This window comes from Antedon mediterranea, chromosome 10 (assembly GCF_964355755.1).
Source record: "Antedon mediterranea chromosome 10, ecAntMedi1.1, whole genome shotgun sequence".
NCBI lineage: Eukaryota > Metazoa > Echinodermata > Crinoidea > Comatulida > Antedonidae > Antedon > Antedon mediterranea.
The window spans coordinates 1,776,899-1,799,282 of NC_092679.1; the positions used below are offsets into that span (position 1 = coordinate 1,776,899).

Consider the following 22,384-nt stretch of genomic DNA (forward strand, 5'->3'; position numbering starts at 1 on the left):
AGTGAATATATGGTATTCCGATAATTTCTATTTATGTGTTATATTTAATAATGCTTTAAGCATAACTTGCCGTAGGGAGAGGCACGTTGTGCTGTCGTATTAAAAGTAAGATAAAAATAGTAACTATTTTGAAAGATGTAATATATTTTAAAAATGTATTAATATTTCGTTTCAAGGTATTTCTTCTTTCAAATATAACGTTAACATTTGACAACAAAAAAGTATTGGAAAAAATGAATAAAAACTTCCGATATAAAAAAAGATATTTTTTAAATATTTTCAAGTGCTCTCACAATAAAGCGTTTACTTTGTAATGTTTTGTATTTTTTTTTAAATTTCTTTGAATAAATAAAATCAATAGATAATGCCGGAAGCACACAACCTATGTTCCTATCCTTTTTTTTACAGATACGTACAATTGTAAAACAGATTCTCATGGTTTATCAACATTTTTAGGGCCCATTTTAGAGTTTATAAAACATGAAACACATGGGATACCGTATCACGGAATGTGCCTATAATAATAATAATGATGATCCAAATTTAAATACGATACATACCGAGAATCGGCTGATTTGATCTATGCGAAAATAAGTACATAGGCCTACAAACTTACCCTAAATCAAGGTGATGCGTGTGTAGTAAAGCAGATATGATGTATCGCCTTTAAAACTGTAAACCTACTTTCAACCAGTTAATGATTTAAATGATCGACTTATTACTATTACTTCCAATAGTTCCTTTTGTAAGACAAAGGAATTGTTTTTTAAAGACATAAGGAAATCAATTATATCCTGCGTGTGTAATTGGCTTTGGATTCATATCCCATATAGCAAACCAACAAACAGTAGTGTACGGTAGAATATGATGTAGAAATTGGAATATTGTTTTTGGTTTTTGCAATATCATGTAATTAATACAGTATTGTATAACACATTCAATGCGCTTCCTCTTCTCGTTCTTCGCAATATCATACCTTCCGTGGATCGGAAGGAATTACTAAGCAGCTTCAGGTGTATTACCAATATCTTTTTGTTGTTACTTTGGTAGTTTTTTTCTTTAGGTATAAAGGGCCGCTTTTATGCCATTTCTGCGTTTAAAAGTCTCTCTTTACAATCCGTTGTGGAAATGCTAACACTATTTTGTTTTATGCATAAAACAGCTCAATGAGCCTCATTAGTTTCTTTACCCTTTCATTGTGTTTGATAATCAGAAATCGGACGGTTATTAACGATATCCTTATATAGAAGTATCCGAGAAACGATGTCATTAAGACAGTTACGTGATATTAAAGCTAATTAATTGTTATAAAAATAAAATGTTTCCATGGTTCATCTTTTTTACCCAAATCTTGGCATTGAACCCTTAGGCCTACTCTGAAGAATGTAGTATTTTTACTAAAGCTCTGTCTACACTATCAAACTAGTTTGACCAAAAAGTGTGATGTGCCTAAATATGGTAGTTATATGTCCGAATATGGTAGTGATATGTCCGAATATGGTAGTGATAAGATGTCATCATGTCATTTGTCATATAAAGTTACTAGACATCTAAAGTGGCAACGCCGGGCTGAACCTAATCACGAACGAAGAAAAACATCGACCCCCATAATCAGCAAAGAGAGGCTATGCCTATAGCAAATTATTAATTCTCAGCTGTTTACTATAAACGGATACTTATCCATAATTGATCACAGAACAAAACATCAATTTTGTGGTCAAATATTTACTCTCAGAAATGATGTACATACCGGTAAGGCTTAACCGATTCATTTAGATATACACTTTCTTGTTGATATGAAGTTTGCGGTACACCATAGGCCTATATTAGTTCTGAAAAAAAAAACCTGTTTCAAACAATATGCTTTGATCTTCCCCAGGAGTGAGAATGTACACGTGACTTTCTATTATCTAATTTATTTTTTCCTTTTTTCTTCCTGTTGGAAACGTTGATAAAAAAGCATGGGGGATGTACGTTACGCGTAACTTGCCCTTATATGGTCAACGCCCGTTTTCGTTCTAAGCCTTAAATGGTCACACAAAGAACATAGGCCTAAATATGGTAAATTTACCGTACCCTTCCTCCGTTTATGAATATACTGTATATGGTATTAGAGAGTCCTTATATGGTCATAAAAAGAACATAGCCCTATATATAGGGTAAAATTACCGTACCCTTCCGTTTATGAATATACTGTATATTTTATTAGAGAGTCCTTATATGGTCATAAAAAGAACATAGGCCTATATATAGGGTAAAATTACCGTACCCTTCCGTTTATGAATATACTGTATATGTTATTAGAGAGTCCTTATATGGTCATAAAAAGAACATAGGCCTATATATAGGGTAAAATTACCGTACCCTTTCCGTTTATGAATATACTGTATATGGTATTAGAGAGTCCTTAAATGGTCACACAATGAACATAGGCCTTATAGGGTACAATTACCGTACCCTTCCGTTTATGAATATACTGTATATGGTATTGGATAAGAGTTTAGATATTCCAGATAATATTCAAGTATTGCTTAATGATCAGTTAATAATAGGGGATCTACAAGTCAGTCAGATTAACTCATTTCATCTGATTAAGAGATCGGGGACAATTATTTGTACAGGACTGGAGTGGTAATGGCTTTTTCGGCAACTGACGGACTCAATTTGATCGGTTATGCGAAGTTGTCAACAATAAATTGAAAGGATTAAATATTGTTTGTTTTTCTTGATATTTTTATATTGTTTTGATGTATAATAAAATTGAAATTATTGTTCTTAATAATAAGAACAGTGCAGTAACGAAAGAAACAATAATGATTCGAACATTAACGTTCACTCACACAGGATGGGTGCCAGTAGCCATAAATAAAAAATGTTTTTCATAACGATACTATGAGTATGACTTTCCTTAGTTCTTATAGGGCAGAATCACTATCTGCTTGGTGTAACGGAGGCCAGGGGATTGTGATTTCGGAATGTCGTTTTTATATAGGCCTATATTAATTAACTTCCATCGCCATGTTCAAAATCATGTTATACAACATTTTACGACATTGAGTTGCTACCGTCAGCTGCACAATCCTGTAGTTAAACAATGTCATGAAAGGCATTATCGATTATCAGCACAATCACTGTACAAACGAGTGTGTTTATATGTACCCGGGCAACCTCTATACGTCACAATAGCTTTAGTATCACGATTGTTTATTTTGTTCATTCTTCGACCGCCATGTTGTACGATATCGACTGAATGCTTGATCTATGTCGTCGACTAATTGGTGTTTGACAGTGGCTTGTCAATTTCTTGGCTTAATTAAGCCCTGATTAACGTAATGTAGTGTGGACAGTCGTGCCGTTGCTTGATATTAGAACTGTTATTTATATCGTGACAAAATAGTACAGAAGCGTTCAAGGAATTAAGATTTATTTGCAGTTTGTATTGTAACAAAATGGTAATGTTATTCTCGACGTCATCAAGATGCAACGCGTGTGACGCGCAGCGTTAAACGCATTGGTGTTTAGTTGTGACGTGTCTGCACTTTTTTTATAGCGAATTTGTTTACAGTACTTTATTTGTGTCAGTTTTGAAAGTTAAAAAGCTCCATGGCGATCGCTTTCGGAGTAGCCGCTTTGTTCATCTTTCTTGTGGATTTTGTTGGCAACATTCTTGTATTCAACACATTTTTACGGACACCTAAACTCTCAACGTTGACGCTGAAATATTTAATTTTTAATATCATCTTTGCAAATATTTTAGCTGGTGTTGTTTGCATATTCCCGGATGCACTTTTTGCTCTGATAGGTTCGGCAGACACCTGGGCTTTGAATGAATCGATTTGTACGACCACCGCGTTTATTTACGCGTTTTCCTCATATCTCTGCTCGCACACTATAGTAACCATTGCCATCGAGCGTTACGTGCGCATACGTCACCCTGTTCACTATGATAAGATATTTGGAAGGTGTGTGACTTTCGTGTGCATCTCTGGCCTGTGGTTCTACTCTTTCGTTTTAGCCTTGCTACCCATAATCACATGGGGAGAGTATGGGTTCTCTGCCGCAGAGCATCGATGCAGTCCCACCGTAGAAGGGTGGCAGAAACACCCTAGCCATTTATCGTTCACAATTACTATGGGCATATGCTTTCCATTTGTGTTATCGTGTGCGTTATTTATTCTGAGCATCCTTCACGTGCGCAAGATTCGACAAATGACGGAAGGTGAACGAGATGAGTCGTACGGCGACAAGTTACGACGCGCACAGAACAAAGTGAGGCGCGAAATACGCGATACGTCAAGTCTCATTGAGAAGAAAAAGAAACGAACTAAAAAGAAAACCAAAAAGAAGAAGAAGAGTAAAAGCAAAGAAGAAGGTCATCATGATTTAGCCTCGAATGCTTCGGCATCCTCATCATCATCGTCATCCTCGTCATCGTCATCCTCGTCGTCCTCCGACAACGAAGAGGTGCCAACAGGTCATGAGAAATACAGACTAGCTCGTCGTGTTAGACGCCAGCAACGATACAGGCCACTCGAGACCATCTGGATGAGAACATTTCTGATCATAACTCTACTATTTATGCTTCTCTGTCTCCCCTATATTATTGTGAAGTATAACATTATATACCAGAATGGGGATATTTCAGACAACATTCTCGCGGTTGCTGTCATCATAGCATTCACAATGCATACAATAAATCCTATTGTTTATTTGACTAATAAGTACTACAGGAACGCTTTTACTAACACTTTAAAACGTAAAAAGTAATGTAAAACAGTTCATTTTTAAAATATTGATTATGAACATTCTCAACGCATGGTGGCGCTTGTCACAGATAATAAAAGATGCAGTGAACATTTTCTATTTTATACACATTTTATTGTCTTTATTTATAGTTGTGAATTTACGTTTTTTAGTTATTTATAAAATAAATTTGACAATCAATATATTTAACTTCTAGTTCAGTGGACTGCAATAATTTATTATATTTTTGTTTGTCATAATTTCCTTGTCCAAATATCATAGGCCTAATCAGGCACTATACAAAATAGCAAACTATTTTAACTCTATAAAAATGTGTTTAAAAATACTTTTGCTATCATTTGTACATGTGCCTGTGTGTCGCAAGCTTCATTCCTAGTATTAGTTGTGCAATTAAATTTAACCCCAAATATCTGGTACTAAGCTCTTCCTGGAATTTGAACATTGAATACTTCTGATCAAATATTCGTGGTTTTCAATGATTTTTGGAATTAGTAATTTCAAAGTGAAAATGAAGTAGTAGAGCGTTACATCAGAGCCATATATATATGGCTCTGAGTTACATCAGAGCCATATATAGAGATAGAGATATATATGGCTCTGAGTTACATCAGAGCCATATATATATATGGCCGGCTCTGAGTTACATTTGTAAAGACCGCCCTCTGTTGGTAGACCCATCTTGTAAAAAAAAACACTAAAAAAGTAAAACACGTATTATTTTTGTGGTAGGGCCTAGGCGCGCCTAGCTTGATTGTATGTTTTGGATCAAATCATGCAAGCAAGCGGTTGTAAGTGTGGCGTAGTGCATTATTAGGTTTGTTCAAGCAGTTTGTAGATAGAAGAAGCCTCCACTAGAACTCCCTCCACTAGCCTAGGCCTAGGCCTTTTTTACTTTCATTTATATGCCGGCTAGACGTCCCCCTCAGTCGGCCTTTCTCTTTCTTAGCAGTCTCCATCTAGGCCTCCTACTAGAGTATAGGCCTATAACTTACTGTCTATTAAAAATACCTTGTTGCATTAACTATTGTGCACGAGTTTAAATGTTGCATTGTATAATACTAAACTCATGACCAGAAGTAGATTTTGATGTGTAATTTGTGGATTTATTGTTATTCATTGTTAATCAGTGTCAGTTAATGTATTTATGACATATAGGGATGGTACACCTTCTTAAATTGTTTTTTTTTTATAGATTTATACTCATAACAATAAAAGCTGTGAAGACAATAAACAAGAATGAAAGAACAAGGAACAGTAGCAGGGGTGTTCTATCTAACATTCCTCTTTTTATCAGCCTTCTTTGGTAGTGTCTTTATGATGGGACCATTTCTGCCATTGATGGTGTTACACCCGTCTTTGTACAGACAATTGAATGACATCTTAATGGCAATGTGGTTGAGTTTACCAGTGGTAAGTCCTCAGTTATTTATACATCAGTAGCCCTTCTTGTTATGAAATAATGAATGTGGTTTGTAATGCTTTTTCTGAGGTTTGCATCATTTCATAAAGTGATATAATACATTATTCATCATTATATGGCCCAACCCTATGACTCTCTATCTATTATTGTTTATATTTGCATACACAATAATTATCCAATTGTTTTCTTTTTTACAGGCTTTACTAGGTAAGTATGTTACTACACACTTTTGTATTACACTACTTTCACAACAATGCTAGTGTGAGCTTAATTGAAACTGGTTGGGAGAAAAAACTAAGCATTATCAACATTCAGATAAGGAAGTTATGCAGCAATAAAATGATTCAAATAACTTTCATTTTAGAATTGGTTCATAAGGTGAAGTTCTTTTCAACTGGTGATAGAATAAGACCAAAAGAGAAGTGTGTGATCATAATGAATCATCGCACCAGATTAGACTGGATGTTCTTCTGGCAGTGCCTCTTTCATCAGTCATCTCTTCGTCATGAAAAGATCATTTTAAAGGCTGGATTGAAAAATGTTCCAGGACCTGGTAAAACATTTGTATTTTATCCATCCATTATCAAAGCATCAACTTCAATTGTTAATTTTGTTAGCACCTTTAAAGATGTATTGTCCCACAAAAACATGAAAAATAAAGATTAATAAAATCAGACTTTGAATAGATTATTTTGTAGTTTTAATAAAGGTAATCACTTCCGTAGAAAAAAAAAACAGAAAAAATTAATGTTTTCACTTAAAATGACAAAATTAATGATTTAATTCAACCAAAAATCCATTTTAGCTGACAGCCAATTTGACTGTTTTTTTAGTTTAATATATATATTTTTTTCAATCCAATTTTTTGCCAAGTGGGTAACTATTAGGCTAGGTGACATCAACAAAATATTTTTTTTTTTTCAGGGGATACATCTTTAATTGTTTATGGCAGCTGTAGAAAGGTAGAACACATCACGGCATTGGTACTTGAATTCAATTTGTTAACACTTTTATTTTTTTAGGATGGGCAATGCAAGTGGCAGGATACATCTTCTTATCTCGTGTCTGGGAGAAAGATGAAGCCATATTAGAAGAATCGTTAGACTATTTCCATCAACTTCAGTATGAACATCAGATATTGCTGTTCCCTGAAGGTAAAAATGAAAGTGGAGCTGTAGCTTGGCAGTTAGCTTGCTTGCCTTCCAATCCCAAAGTCCGGGGTTCATTCCTGATCTAGTGCCGGGGTTGTAACTCACAACTCTTTCAACTCCAATCCCTAAGTGTCAAATGAGACTTGGTTTATAAAGCAAAATCAATTTAAAATAGATTATCCATCCTGTAATTGGCGAGTTTGTGCACGCTGTTGGATGTGTATGAAAAAAAGCAAAATAAAAAAATTTAAAGGATTAGATTGGTGAAAACGTGGTAGCTTTCGGTATTCCACCAGATCTGAGAGTACTTACACAAGGAGGGTACTTAGCCCATGCTTTCTAGAGGCTTAGGTGCTGCTGCTTGGACTCAACCCCTTGAGCCCAACATTTGGATTTGAACCCAACACCCTGGGATTTGTAAGCAAGTAATTAAATTAATTTTTTATTCAAAAGGTACTGATTTTTGTAAAGATTCAAAGCCTGCCAGTGATCGATATGCCAAGAAAAATGATCTTGAAATCTATAAGTACGTCCTTCATCCACGTACGACAGGCTTTAAGTACATTCTGCAGAATCTTATAAAAAGTAAGTAACCACTAGAGTAGAGCCCCTCCTTTGAGACAGCACTATTCATAGGACACTTTTCTGGGAAATAAACAAAGGGAAATATTTTTAAGACTACAGTTGACCTATATCAAGGGAACACCGCTATTCAGGAGGCACAATAATGTGTCATCTTACTTAGTTGTCAATTATATAGCAATTCAATATGGAGCTTCGAATACATAAAACAAAATGTTGAATTTTCATATTAAGAAACATACTTAACAATAAAAACTAAACCATATAAAGCTCTGTCTACACTATCAAACTAGTTTGAAAAAAAAGTATGATGTGCCCAAATACAGTACTGATATGCCCAAATATGGTGGTGATATGACATCATCATGACCATATATGGGCACATCATATTTTGTTGTCGCATAAAGTTTGAAAGTATAGACAGAGCTTAAGCAATGTTTTAACATATTTTAGACAATATGGTTGATGCAGTATATGACATAAGTCTTGGCTATCCCGACGGAATTCCAACTAAAGGAGAGATGGATATTGTACATGGGAGATTCCCAGGAGAAGTACATTTCAACATCCGACGTCATCCCATCGCTTCTTTACCAAAAACAGACGAAGACATTCAAAATTGGTGCATCCAACGTTGGAAAGAAAAAGAGGAAACACTTAGAAAGTTTTACGAGGAAGATAAACAATTTGTTGATAATGAAAAAAGTGCATTAGGAGGTGAATCACCAGCTGGTGACTCCTCTCTGGTGGATTCACCTGCAGTACATTCAGATGACAAACAATTAAATACCTTGTATCTTTACTTAGCAGTATTATACTGGTTCGTGTTTCTACTAACATCAACCTACTTACTTTATACGTACGTTTTAGCACGATTATTTTTTGCGGCCGTGTGTGTGTTTTACATCATTCAGGGCTTGTTCAGAGGTGGTATTGATCACCTCATTGTATCCCGTCTCAAGAGCTACTTGCACAAAACAAAATCAAATTGATTTTCATAATTCAGTCCTTCAGTAGTAGCTACATAATCTGTAGACATTCCATCCCTAACTTACCAAATTAGCTATGACCGTTTATTACGGTATATAGGTTTTGTAAATGCTTTATTATGAGGTTTAGGCAATTCCAAAAAAAATGATTGTGGCTAGTCGGATGCAAGATTTGAACTCAGCTTCCTGCAATTTGAACATTAGCGCACAACCGGCTGTGCTACTAGACATTTCTGCTTAACCAAATACTGTTGTGATATTGTAGTTGTTTCTTTTATACGGCCTCAAGCCTCCGTTTTAAAATAAAGATTTTATTATTTGGCAATTTTTAGCAATGTCTGAAATGTTATACTGTACTTACATCTAAAGGCAATTTGTATTAATAGTCCAGTGATAAATCGTACAGTTACTAATATTGTTGCTAAATTAGTGTACAGTTTTGTGTTGTACCTCTATAGTTTTTACTCGGGGTACCCGAGTCTAGGACTTACTCATTTTCTCCTCTTCTTCCTCCATCTGGACACTATTGAGTAAAAAGTGCGATTTTTAAAGTACTACTCCTCCCTTATTCGTTGTAGTATTGAGCTGGGATTTGGCATGAACATACTACAGGGACATGTCCTCAAATCTATAGAGCCGGATTTTTAATTTTTTGTTAATTAATTTGTTTAATTAAGAAGCCACAATGTGTGACACACACCACAGCGTTATGTATTTATATGGTTATATGCGGATTCTTGGCGTAGTGGTTATCACGTTTGCTTAACACGCAGAAGGTACCTGGTTCGAGCCCGGACGAAACCTTTTTTTTAAACGTTATGGTGAAAAGTACTCTATACGCAATATGATAATTATACACAGTATATATTATTTTTATTATTTTTTTAAATACTTATTTTGTGTAATCGGTAATTATCACTTTTACATATGTTTATTTTTCTTTGTGCTTATTACCATATTTATTTGTAATTTAAATGGATTAAAAAACTTTCTGTAACCCACATTTTTAGTGTAAGTGGTTTTCGTAGTGTAGTGGTTGTCAAGTCTGCTTAACACGCAGAAGGTCCCGGTTCGAGCCCTGGCGAAACCTCGGGTTTCTTTTACTTTATGGTGAAATAACTGTATACGTCTGTATACAGCTTCTTTCTCTGTACCCCGAGTATTGCACATTCGTGCTTTTTTGTTAATTAATTTGTTTAATTAAGAAGCCACAATGTGTGACACACACCACAGCGTTATGTAGTTATATGCGGCGTAGTGGTTATCACGTTTGCTCAATACGCAGAAGGTACCTGGTTCGAGCCCGGGCTAAACCTTTTTTTTTAAACTTTATGGTGAAAAGTACTGTATACCTCAATATGATAATTATACACAGTATATCTTATTATTATTTTTTTAAATACTTATTTTGTGTAATCGGTAATTATCACTTTTACACATGTTTATTTTGCTTTGTGCTTATTACCATTTATTTGTAATTTAAATGGATTAAAAAACTTTCTGTAACCCACAATTTTAATGTAAGAGGTTTCGTAGTGTAGTGGTTGTCAAGTCTGCGTAACACGCAGAAGGTCCCGGTTCGAGCCCTGGCGAAACCTATTTTTCTTTAACTTTCTAACTGTATACGTCTGTATACAGCTTCTTTCGCTGTACCCCGAGTATTGCACATTCGTGCTTGTTTTAATTGTCAAAAGTCAGTATTATTTGTAATGAATTTGATGGATACATTTAGGATAGTTTTAAGCTTATTTAATTAAAAGAATCTGTCATTTAGTGTTGGCACTCTAGGCCATTATAGACTTGGTTCAGCCTGAAATTGTTGTTTTTTTAAATATTTAACTATATTTGCTTTAATACATACACTTTTTGTATACTGTATTAGCAGGGAAGAGTGTCATTTCAGTCTTCCCTGATATTAGCAATAATTATGAATTTTAACCGCATTCAATTGTGTTGATATGTTTATATTGAAAGGTTTGTGCTTTAAAAAAATTGGTATTCGCAATAAAAAATTGATTATTAAATATTGCAGGCTTTATGTAGAGTATTTTAAAATTGTCTTTTACTTCATGTATTTGAAATATCCCAGTTATAATATGACTCTGATTGGTATGCATGAATAGCGCCCTCTTGTTGAAGTTATGGTATTGTGATATATGTCGCAGACAATTAACTTTTTTATTTAATCAATTCAAGCCCGTAGCCAGGATAAGTCCATAGATGTACTTTTTCCATAACATGGAACTTTTTTCAACAAAGATGGCAACAATCGTTTTAATCTAAGTTATGCCTTTTTATTATCACATTTGCTATCTCTAGTAGAAAAAGGCATTTCAGAAAGAGGGGAGGGGGTTCATTCGTACATCTTCCTGTACGTATTAAAACCCACTCCATCCCCTACATGATTGCAATTCATGTTTCCTTGGCGTGATTGCAACCCTTCCAATACCATTGCTAATACCACCTCCACATTTTCAAGCTCTGTCTACTTTATGTGACAAAAAAAGTGATGTGCTCATATATGATGTCATATCACTACCATATTTGAGAACATCACTACCATATTTGGGCACTTTACACTTTTTTTTATACTATAGTTGATAGTGTAGGCAGAGCTTAAGAATCAATAGGCCTCATTGTAAAGGAATCAGGCATGCCGCCACAGCTTGTTTTATCAACCTTGTCGAAAATAAACTATACGGGTATCCTCGGGCCGTGTATGTTTTGATAACAAACAGTAGCACCTTTAAACACCAAACGTTTTTGTTGTTTTCATTACACGGGCCTGCTGCAGTGTTTTTATTTAAGTTTATACAATATATAGATTCGATTCATGGAAACAATGAGGATGTGTTGGTGTTGCGACAAACTTTTAAATATGCTCAATAAATGTGTTGTTGATCTGAATCAGCTGATATAATATACTATTCACAACCGGCACCCCACACACTGTTAAAGCATGGCCTACTAAAAACACGGAGGAAATAATTATAGGCCTAGTCCTCCATCCATGACATACAGTTATCTATCTTGGCCTACCACCACGCTGCTCTAGAAAATGGAACCGAGTCTAATCAACTTGTCTTTGTTGTGATAAATGAAAAAAAAAATACTAAAGTCTTTTTTTTTATTTAAACTATAACAAAGACGGATCGTAACTTCTTTAATTAAACCATAGTATTCACTATCGATTATTACTAAAAAGAATATATAAGCTATATCGCATTAATGTGTAACAAAGAGAAATAAATTATATGGAAAAAATTGTTTTGTTCAATTTACTTTTACGTCGGCATGGCAACGATCAAAACAATTGGGCAGATGGTTCTTTGTCTTCAAACGGCATGCTCTTTTTTTGTTCTGCCGAGTATGGTAGTTGAGAACATTCGGAACATACTTAACTACAAGAGAATGATTTTTTTTTGTGTGTTAAATTTTAATCTTTTTCTTTGTCAACTTTACAAGTAAGGCAAAATTGAAATAAATAAATATACAAAAGTTCAAAATTCATTTTCCCCACTAATTTTAACCGTGATCGTCAACAACCTCAGTTACGTCATTTCCTAACATTGTTATTATAATTTAATCAATCATAATAATATTGTAGGCCTACTAATTAATATTCATTCTAAAAGCCTACACATTTCTATAAATAAACAATGTAGTTTTAAGTTGGAAAGGTTATTTTACATTTATGACATTTTTGCATAAATAGATTAGTGTTTTTGGTTTTTAAAAAATGTTAGAAAACAACGCGTGTAAAAACATTAAATGTGCATTTATAATCATCACAGCTTGAGTTGAGGGAAAAGAGTGGCTAATTACAGAACCGTACAATCGATAAATCTTAACCTCAGGGTGGAAATCGAGCCTCATGAACATTATGTAGTTAAATCAAGGAGTTGCATTAAACCAATCAAATATCTCTATTTGCCTTCGTACATCTTATAATTCATATACGGTCATTTAGATCTATACTGTTGGGAAATCAGAGGAAACAGAATCAAACACGGACTTTATGTAGATTGTGTGTGGATAAGAAAACTATTTAAACAAATTATGAAGTACATTCGTTGTACAGTAATGTAATTATTTTTGGTTTGCAATAGCATCTACACAAATTTATGAATATAATAGAGCTGGCCAACTTCATCCATTTTGACTAAAATCTAAATTTAAAATGAATATAGTTATATTACAAAATAACCTACTAAAAATAACGAAAGTAATTTTCCAATGGTTTGATTACTATAATAACTATTACTACGTTATTATTTGCACTGATATTGTTTTATCAAAATATAAATTATTTAGATTGAGGGCAGTCGAATAAGTATGTACTTATATGGAAAGTTCGCGCGTAATCATCCAAAAGGTCAATTTAAATGACAAGTTTATAAACGACTTCTGATTGGTTGCCAGTACGCTATCTTTCAGCCTTCCGAGAACCCGTCCTAATGATCAAACCCTCTGTTATATTAGATTAATTCGCTTGTTTTCATAACAAATACTTTAATATCACATTTAAACAATTTCAGTACAAATATAAGGTAGATTTTTATAAGATTTATTAATTTAGATTACTTTTGATAAGATTTTGTTGACGAAATTAGAATTTAAAATGATCTGGCAGAGGGAGGAAATGGCTCGTCATGGCGACGGACGCCAGCTGTGGGGCGTCGTGGCTCTCTTTCATCATCGACGATAAAAGTTATGTTACGTACTTAGCAAGTGAAGATCTACTAACGTTGGGTAAGAAGAAGACACAGTAATACAATTAAATCCAGAAATATTTGCTCACAGTTTTCTAATATTTGAAGTCAAAACGTAAACGTAAGTAATACTATTACAATAACTAGACGACACATTGTATTTTAGTTGAAGTTTATGTTTTGTTTTTGTTCAGAAATTACCAGCACGTGGACACATGTGTAACGTGATTGTTCTTTGCTGTGATTTGTAAAGGGTCAGCGATAAAGCTAAAAATAGGCCTAAAACATGCCTCGGAATCCCCTGCTTTTGTAAACAACATGTGCTCAATGGAAGGCCTAGGTTTCAGCCTCATATATAAATGAATTAATACTAAATAGCGTGTTTTGTTTGTTCGCGTTTATGGTGTGGTTACTGCAGACATAGTCTTGTAATTGAACACTTTAATTTGTCAATTAGCTGTTGTTGTTTAAGTAAATATTTAATATTAGTTTGTAACCACTTTGTATTGCTTTTTGGTAACAAACATGCCTTTTTGTTTGATGTGCTGATTGAGATTGTAATCTTATAGTTAAAGAAGACACCCTCCACAACTTACAGTACCACCAATCCTTGCCACCCACCCTTATTCATGTACAAGTATTGCATACATAATATGACATGAATCTGTGTGATCATTTTCTATACTATCATCTGTAAATATTATGTAATTAATTATATAATTTCAACATTCTTCCATTCCAGAGGAGGAAAATCAATGCATAGATCAATTACATACATTTTATTATTTAAGTTATATAAATTAAAGGAAATTCCTCTTGGGTTTATTTGTGTACAGTATCACCATCACGATTGACAATACACAAATTGGTTAAAACTTTTATTTTTAGGTTGCAAAAAAAAAGAGATATCACTAATTATGATACTTTAATCCCTGTAATCATTTATTCAATCTTTGATTTCAGAATCTCTGGTCCATAGAAAATAATGTAATTATGTATAAATTAACAAAAATGAACTGTATAACAAAAGACATTCTCTCATCTGAGGATGCTATACTACCTGGAATGCAACATTATCATTGAGACTAATACATTTTCACTATTCTACACATCATCAGGCCATATAATTATAATGATTTTCTTAAAAATGTTTAAAAAGAACGAATTCTATGTAGTCCCTACATTATTAAATGTTGCTTCTACAGTTTTATTAGCTATCCAATATGAGCTGGGTACCAGTACATTAGCAATTGTTGGGTATTGTACCCCAGTAGTTATTGTTTACTTAAGACCATGTGCTTACACACAGTCTTGCTAACTGGATATTACCCCTTTGTTCTTCCAACGTTAACTGTGCAACAAAGAAATTGATGCTCTACTGCGTAAGCTCACCCACCTACCCATACATACATATCTAGTATGTATTTCTTGTATTTAAAAATTAAGTTTCTTAACATTTATTGTACACTTCTTTTTCATCCATGTTTTTATACAAATTTTAAATGATAGTTTAAATTTAACCTAATTATCTGTAAAATAGATGTACAATAATATAACTGTAGATTATGGTTAACTTACAGTATCCGTCCATTAATTAAAATTTGCATAGTAATTAACTTTTGAACTAATTGTATTATAATTGTTTTATTTGAACTAATTATTAACCAATTATAAAATGAATGGGACGGAAGATTAATTATAATCAATAATTTGAATCGTGGCTTATGAAAGAATTGGAATTTAATACTATTGTGGTTATTCTGATAAAGTAGTAATTACCAAAAGACATTTCCATGTTTGTTCCTTAAAAAAAAAATGTGTAAAGCTCTGTCTACACTATCAAACTAGTTTGAAAAAAAAAGTGTGATGTGCCCAAATATGGTAGTGATATTATGACATCATGTCCATATATGGACACATCACATTTTTTGTCACATAAATTTGATAGTGTTAGACAAAACTTAACAACTTAAACATATTATCATATATTTTATGTGAATTAAATTAAATTATACAGTTATTCAATCTTTATATTGCAATCAGTAAGATTAAATGAAATCCAATAGGTTAAAGAAATCAATAATTCTAGTTCCAGCCACGGACTAACTCATTAGTATAATTAGATAATTCTGTGGTTATTCTATACCATGTTTAAAATTAATGACAATCCATGTTGCATAATGAATTATTAAATAGAGGAATATTAGTCATGTGACCATTTAGATATCTGTACCCATTATGAAATCTATTGGCAAAACACTTTTTTAACCTCCCCTTTTTAATCTCTATTTAAACGTCTTTTTTCAAGATCTCTTTAAACACTTGTGAACAGTGTAAAAAACACATAATCAGTATTTATAATTATATTGAAAAAAAATGATTTATATAAAGAAATGTATTATTAATTGTGGAAAATCATTAAAAAACAGCAACAACATTTTTACACATTTAATTGATTTAATATCATAATATTTATTAATATGCTAATATCTATAAAACGTCAATAAATATTAAACATACATTTCATACAGTATATGTTTAGAATATATTTGTCTGAGAACATTTCCCTTTGTCAGTTGTGCTTGAATTTATTAAATCAATTTATTTGATATGGATCATTAAGATTGCGATGGAATACTTGCATTGCGGAATGAATAAATATTAATAATTACTGTAGTTATTTTGAGATGAAAAAAAGAAGTATTTGCATTTCTATGAATTGAAATCGAATAAACAGACAATAATTTTATTTTATTTGCAACACTACACATGATATATAATCGCCTGTTTGTTTTAAATTTATTATATTTGAAGACAAATATCTTTTTTATTTATTAAAAAAGCAATAAAATCTGAGCTTGTATTGTGTTACAGTATGATTTTTTTTTATCTCAACCAGACTTTGGTAATTTGTCTATATGCTGTATGATTTATTACATACCAAGTGCTTTTAATAGTTTGTGGTTATGGTGGATGGTAAAACCATAAACCCCATATTATATGTAGTATTGTACCATCACCAGTATCAACAAATAAAAAAAAAAAGACAATTTTAAGCTTTATTTTTAGTGTTAATTTGTCAGTGTTAAATACTACCTAAATATTTAAGGTTTCATGTAATTTGTTTTTTGGTTGTGTTTGACTCTTGGTAAAATGATTAAGCACGTGCTGAGCAATTGGCCTATTGGAGTAAGCACACCTTGACTGGTTTAGTACTGGTATTTGTACAGTGGCCTTTTCTACTATCCTCAGACAAAGAGGTTTCAACTAGTTCATGTCCCAGTCTGTATTGTTGATACGTTACCATAGAAATCAAGGACTTTTTATGAAGGAGATAATATTGCGTTTAGTTCAAGTATTTAAGTGAGTGGATAGTGGTATAAGATGAGGAGCAAGTTGTTACTAATATTGGTCCATTACAACGGCGGCGGTGTAAAATAATATGTTACACACTAGATCTTATGTTCTTATGATTTAATTACTTGTTGTTGATCGCCCAAACATCAAATATTCAATAACGCCAAGGACTACAAATTAGTAGATCTCAACATTTACAACCTAATTTATGGTTAACATTTTACGCTTGGTTAAATTGGAATATATGTTGGTGCCAGATATTCATAATTTGAAAAGATGATTAATTAAAGATTAACTTTAATTAGCTTATATGTTAATAACAAGTAATACATTAAAAAAAGGTTTGTTTTAATTTGTGTTACAAAAATATTGATTGAATACTGTAGTTAAAATATTTACTTTAGTGATTTCAGTTTTGTAGAATATGAGGAATAAGGGATATTGATGGTATGCCTATACGTAATTGTACATATAGAGGGGAAGGGGACAATAAAATTAACTCAGTACAAGGGGAGGTCTGTGTACGGTGTGGGAGAAGTGTACTTGGTATACAGAGTATACTATTATTACTACGGAAGGGCCATGTGCAGTGTGCCCTACAATGACTCTTATTTACTGCTGCTGTAAATGTACTGTGATATTTCACAATAAGATACTCCTTCCTTGAACCAGACCACACAAGTACTGTACCTCCTTGATGTCTCAGATCTTCATGCAATTCAGCAGCATTCAAAAATTGAATATTTCCTTAATAAATTTCAGTATTTTTACAAAATATAAACTCTTCGAATGTACTGTATGTTCAGCTTTGCAAATATTTGATAGACATTTGAAATAACAATGTAAAAAGCTAAATAACTTCCTTTTAAATAGATAATACTGATTCTTTTCATCAGAGAAGGAAGTAGAGTTAGTCTGCTATTCACATCGACTGAAACCTAACGATGATCACATGATCTTCCTGTTCTCATATCTTGCGTATATTCTAGATCATGACTCGTTTCCTGGGCCGGTAGGGAAGAGTCAGCCATTAGATCACACTTGTGCAAACTGTTGCGATCTCCTTGTCTAATACTTTTATACAGTTGCTAGGGTAGTTCATGGTTATGGCAGCCATGTTTTTTTAATTGTGCAACTTTCGCTTCGTTTATGAGAACATTATGAAGGTTTGTACATTTAATTATTTTTTTTTAATAATTTTTTTTTATAGACAGTATTGGAATTTAGGTTATAAAAGTAGTTTAAAGTTACATAATTAGAAATTATGAATGCAAATTTCTGGAGCCACGTTTGAGGAGTATATTTAATTAATTAAAAATCAATTCTACCCAACTTAAATTTGACTATTATTTGACTACAGATGTTATTGTTGATTTTTAAACATTTTTATTGCTGTTACTAGTGTTAGATTACAATATACAGCAATTCCATAAAGTACTGTACTGTAAGTACAGTATTAATCGATTTAAACTTATTGTAGAGACATACATTTTCTAAATATTTGTGACAGTAAAAATTAGTATCACTGGTTATTTTTAATATAGTTTCTATTCATTTTAAATTGCATTTTCTGAAAAAAATAAAACCTAGGGTTTTCTACAGCAGTTTGTGGAACACTCCTTTACATTGTGTGCCATGAAAAGCAAACAGAACTGTAACTATTAAATGAAACAAATATATTCACACGGATACTTGGCAAAAAGATTTTAATGTCTTTTTAAAAAGTTTATTAGCATACAATACCAATGGGACCTTGTTTTGTTACTCCAAACAGTTTGTTAGAGTTTTCTTTTTAAGTGTATTTGATGAATAAAAGTAAAGGCATTTACTTTTGTGAAGTATGTTTGGAACTATCTGACTTGTACACAATACATAAAACATTCTTTTGTTGCTTTGGAAAGTTGTGTTGAATTGGAAATAACTAAAGCTAAATCCTGAAATCAAACAATGTTGGCATTGATTTTTCTGTTGTATAAAAAAAATCCCCAAAACAAAGGTTCTGTTGACCAGATTTACAGCCAAGATCAGCAGGAAATGATTATCTATCACCATAGCAACACGAATAAGCCAAGGATGTTTTCAAGATAGGAAGTGAAATTGAAAAGTTCAAGCTTTTAATGACCTCTGTGCTGCTGTTAGCATAGTATATTTTCCACATGGTAATTTTGACGTTGTAATTACTGTTGAATAATGAGCAGTGCAGTTTCGATTGTCTTTCGGCTTCATTGATTCGATGAGCTATGCATAGAATATATAATTATTCGGACTCGGATACGGCATTTGAATATTTATTACATTATTAAAATGCGAAGCTTGTACAATATTAATTTAAAAAAGTTATAGTCAATTGTCCCAATGAACTCCGAAAAAGGTAACTTAGGTCTGATTTTAGAGCTGTAACAAATGTTTACTTACAAACTTTGAAAACATAAAGCTATCTAATTAATTTGAAATTATTAAACAATTTTTATTATTAATATTGATAATAATATCCACAATTGATATTTTAACACGATAGCTTTTGTGAAGTTAGTATTACATGTGAATTATGAAATATTCCAATAAACTTGTACATTTCCTGGAAATGTTTTGCAATCAGAGTAAAGCTTTGTCTAAAGGAGTTTGACCAAAAAAGTGTGATGTACCCAAATAATGGTAGTGATATGACCAAATATAGTAGTGATATGATATCATAATGTCCATATTTGGGCACATCACATTTTATTTTTGTCATATAAAGTTTGATAGTGTAGACAGACCTTAGACAGAGCTTGACAATTTTTTTCAGTTTACAAAACAATTCCTGTCAATATGAAAATTCTGTTATTAAGATTTCAATTTCTTACTTTTTTCCCATTTGTATATACTGTGTTGATTAATTAATAAAATTTCGTATTAAAAGAATATATAGATAAATCACTTTACTGATAAAATCTAGAAAACCAATATTATTGAAAGTTTTCATTACATATATTTGCTACCGAAAATCCATAGCCCTTTATTAAATTAGCCCTAGGGATGAAATCCTATCAAATGAGGACTCTGTACTGTGATTATTATCTATTGTTTACTGTTACTATGGTAAAGGGAAGCCGTCGCTAGGTATTAACCAAATTGATACACAGTTCTTCGACTCCATTTTGTAAATAATCATCACTGATAGGCTTTTTGTGAATAACAATTACATGCGTTACAATTATTTGATAAATAATGAATTTAAACATAATACTGTACATGGTAGCTGAATACAAGTTGAAATTGCATATAATTAATTAAATATATCCTCACAGATATTGATTGGCAAACATTATTAAAATTAATGAGGAATTGTATTTATTTTGATCTTGTTGTATGACAACATTATTTCTCAAATTAAAAACTCCAAATCCACTTATGTTCTGTCGTATACCGATGAAAGCATTGTGACACGCACTACAGCTAAATAAATATCTAAAAATAGATTATGATGTAATGTTCCCAGGTACTTTGCAATAAAGTAGCCATTTTTGTTTATAAATAACCAACCAGGAAATATACAACATAAAAGTAATATAATTCTATGTAGTAATGCCAATGGCTCTGTATGTGGTGGACAATGCATTGCAAAAGAACTGTTATTGCACCGACAAGGCTAGGAGCTTTTGCTTTGCGATGACCTATGACCTATGCATTGATGTGTTGTCGGTCATGGTCTGGACATGTAAACTACCAAAAATGTATCGGTAGGAAGCACGTACAAACTTTCCCGCGTCCGCATATCATTACTGTACACCTAACATATTCCTAGGTTGTCGGTTGCTGCAAATCGAAAGCTCCAAAATGTTTTTATTCAAATAGAATAAAAAATGCTTCGGCAAAATCGGATAGTAACATCAACAACTAACCATTTGGGTGAATCAGAAGAAAAACTAAACTGAGCCTTGTATTATTATTGTAGTGAGAAATGTATCATGGCATTTGCTTTATTACCCACAACTCAAAGAATTTTTAACATAAACTATTTAGAGTACTATGTTTACTTTTAATAGTGAATGTTTATTTTATGCGTTTGGTACACCTAACCATTTTGTTATTAGCTGTGCATAAACCTGTACATTATAGTATACTCAGTAAAATTGAAAATGTAAAGCTAAATTGATTCATTTTTTAGGATGTAACAATAACACTTAATAAAAATATGTCACAAAATACCTTTATAATGAAGGTCATTTATTGAATTGTTTGCAAAATATTTTTGATATAATAAAGCAACAAAGAACGCGATTATCTTTTAAGATAACTATGACATCACACAGAACACAACACATTGAGCACAATACATTTGAACACAATATTCCTTTCATGCGTCAAGAATTTTGTACTTATTATAATTACGTTAATTGACGCAATTTTTATATTTCGTCAAAGTAGAACCGACAATAAAGCTATTGTAAAAAACACCCCCATAAATTTTTTCAAACCTGTTTTTGTATCTCTTTTGCAACTTTTTTTTACCTTTATATTTCTATGATCAACAGAAATTTATGATAATGATATAATGTATTGTTTGAAGGTTTTTATGGCGAAATCAAATTTTCGTCTGAGAAACTCAACAGTTCTTTTCAGAACTATATGTGATGTACCGCAAACTTTATTTATATCAACATTTATTATAATGCTAATGAGAGACTGTCTAATCTAAAGATTTCTCTTACTAACTAGTCTACCATTGTAAGCCTAATATTATGAAACTAAAGAAGATTGGCCCTCCTGTTTTGGATGATTTTGGAAAAATCAAGGACCATGTGAAAGTTTTCTCAATGATAAACTGAACAAACTGATAACAAAGGAGTAAATATCTGTAAATCAGATTAACGCTTTATCTTTTCAGTAAAGGTTACAGATTAGATCAAGGGATTAGTAAAAAAGATTAAATCTTGAATTAAATTAAGAAATCTCAATACTTTTCCCAAAGTGAATGTTGTAATGTTTGGTTTCCTTGGTGATCACTTAGCAACGATACATTGAGGTCAAATGTCAATCTGGTTTCATGGCTACACAGTATCTCAGATTTATAACAACTTAATATCAAAAGTATAGATTCAAGGTCTTAAATTATTAATAGGATAATAAATATTTAAATTGAGATTAATTTCTATGGATACTTAACATCAAAAAGCTTTGTTTTGCAGTTTTTCCAGTGGTAGGATAATGTATAATTGGTATTGAAGATTTATTATAAATTTAAACTCTTCCATTTGGAAAGAAAAGATTGTTTGTGTAAAGATGTTGCCACTTGAGGGCATAGTTAGCATACTGCATCATTTCATTTAATTCAATGAATTTTCTACTTTAGCATCACACCTCAATCTTCAATGTGAATAGACTATTGTCTATGTAAGTGGCACTCATACTGCCAACAACACTATC

At 32.3% G+C, this 22,384-nt stretch overlaps 3 protein-coding genes across 4 annotated transcripts in view; all 3 read left to right on the forward strand.

Annotated features, from left to right (window-relative positions):
- Positions 1–3,016: 3,016 nt before the first annotated feature.
- LOC140060383 (galanin receptor 2a-like) lies at positions 3,017–5,314 on the forward strand. The gene has a single exon (XM_072106566.1). It carries the CDS (start codon positions 3,604–3,606, stop codon positions 4,765–4,767), a length of 1,164 nt encoding a protein of 387 aa, XP_071962667.1. The 5' UTR covers positions 3,017–3,603; the 3' UTR covers positions 4,768–5,314.
- Positions 5,315–5,403: 89 nt separating this feature from the next.
- LOC140060902 (lysocardiolipin acyltransferase 1-like) lies at positions 5,404–10,929 on the forward strand. The gene is made up of 7 exons (XM_072107271.1): positions 5,404–5,578; positions 5,957–6,174; positions 6,382–6,391; positions 6,549–6,737; positions 7,207–7,338; positions 7,789–7,920; positions 8,371–10,929. The coding sequence occupies exons 2-7, from the start codon at positions 6,001–6,003 to the stop codon at positions 8,907–8,909; spliced, it is 1,176 nt and encodes a 391-aa protein (XP_071963372.1). The 5' UTR covers positions 5,404–5,578; positions 5,957–6,000; the 3' UTR covers positions 8,910–10,929.
- A 2,695-nt stretch (positions 10,930–13,624) lies between these two features.
- LOC140061140 (forkhead box protein N2-like) overlaps positions 13,625–22,384 on the forward strand; it is a 41,797-nt gene continuing 33,037 nt past the window's right edge. Inside the window, exon 1 of one of the 2 annotated variants that reach the window (XM_072107596.1) lies at positions 13,625–13,739. The gene's annotated coding sequence lies outside the window, so the exon portion shown is untranslated. Of the gene's footprint in view, positions 13,740–17,903; positions 18,142–22,384 lie in introns of those variants that run through there. The other variant, XM_072107597.1, reaches the window with a different exon arrangement.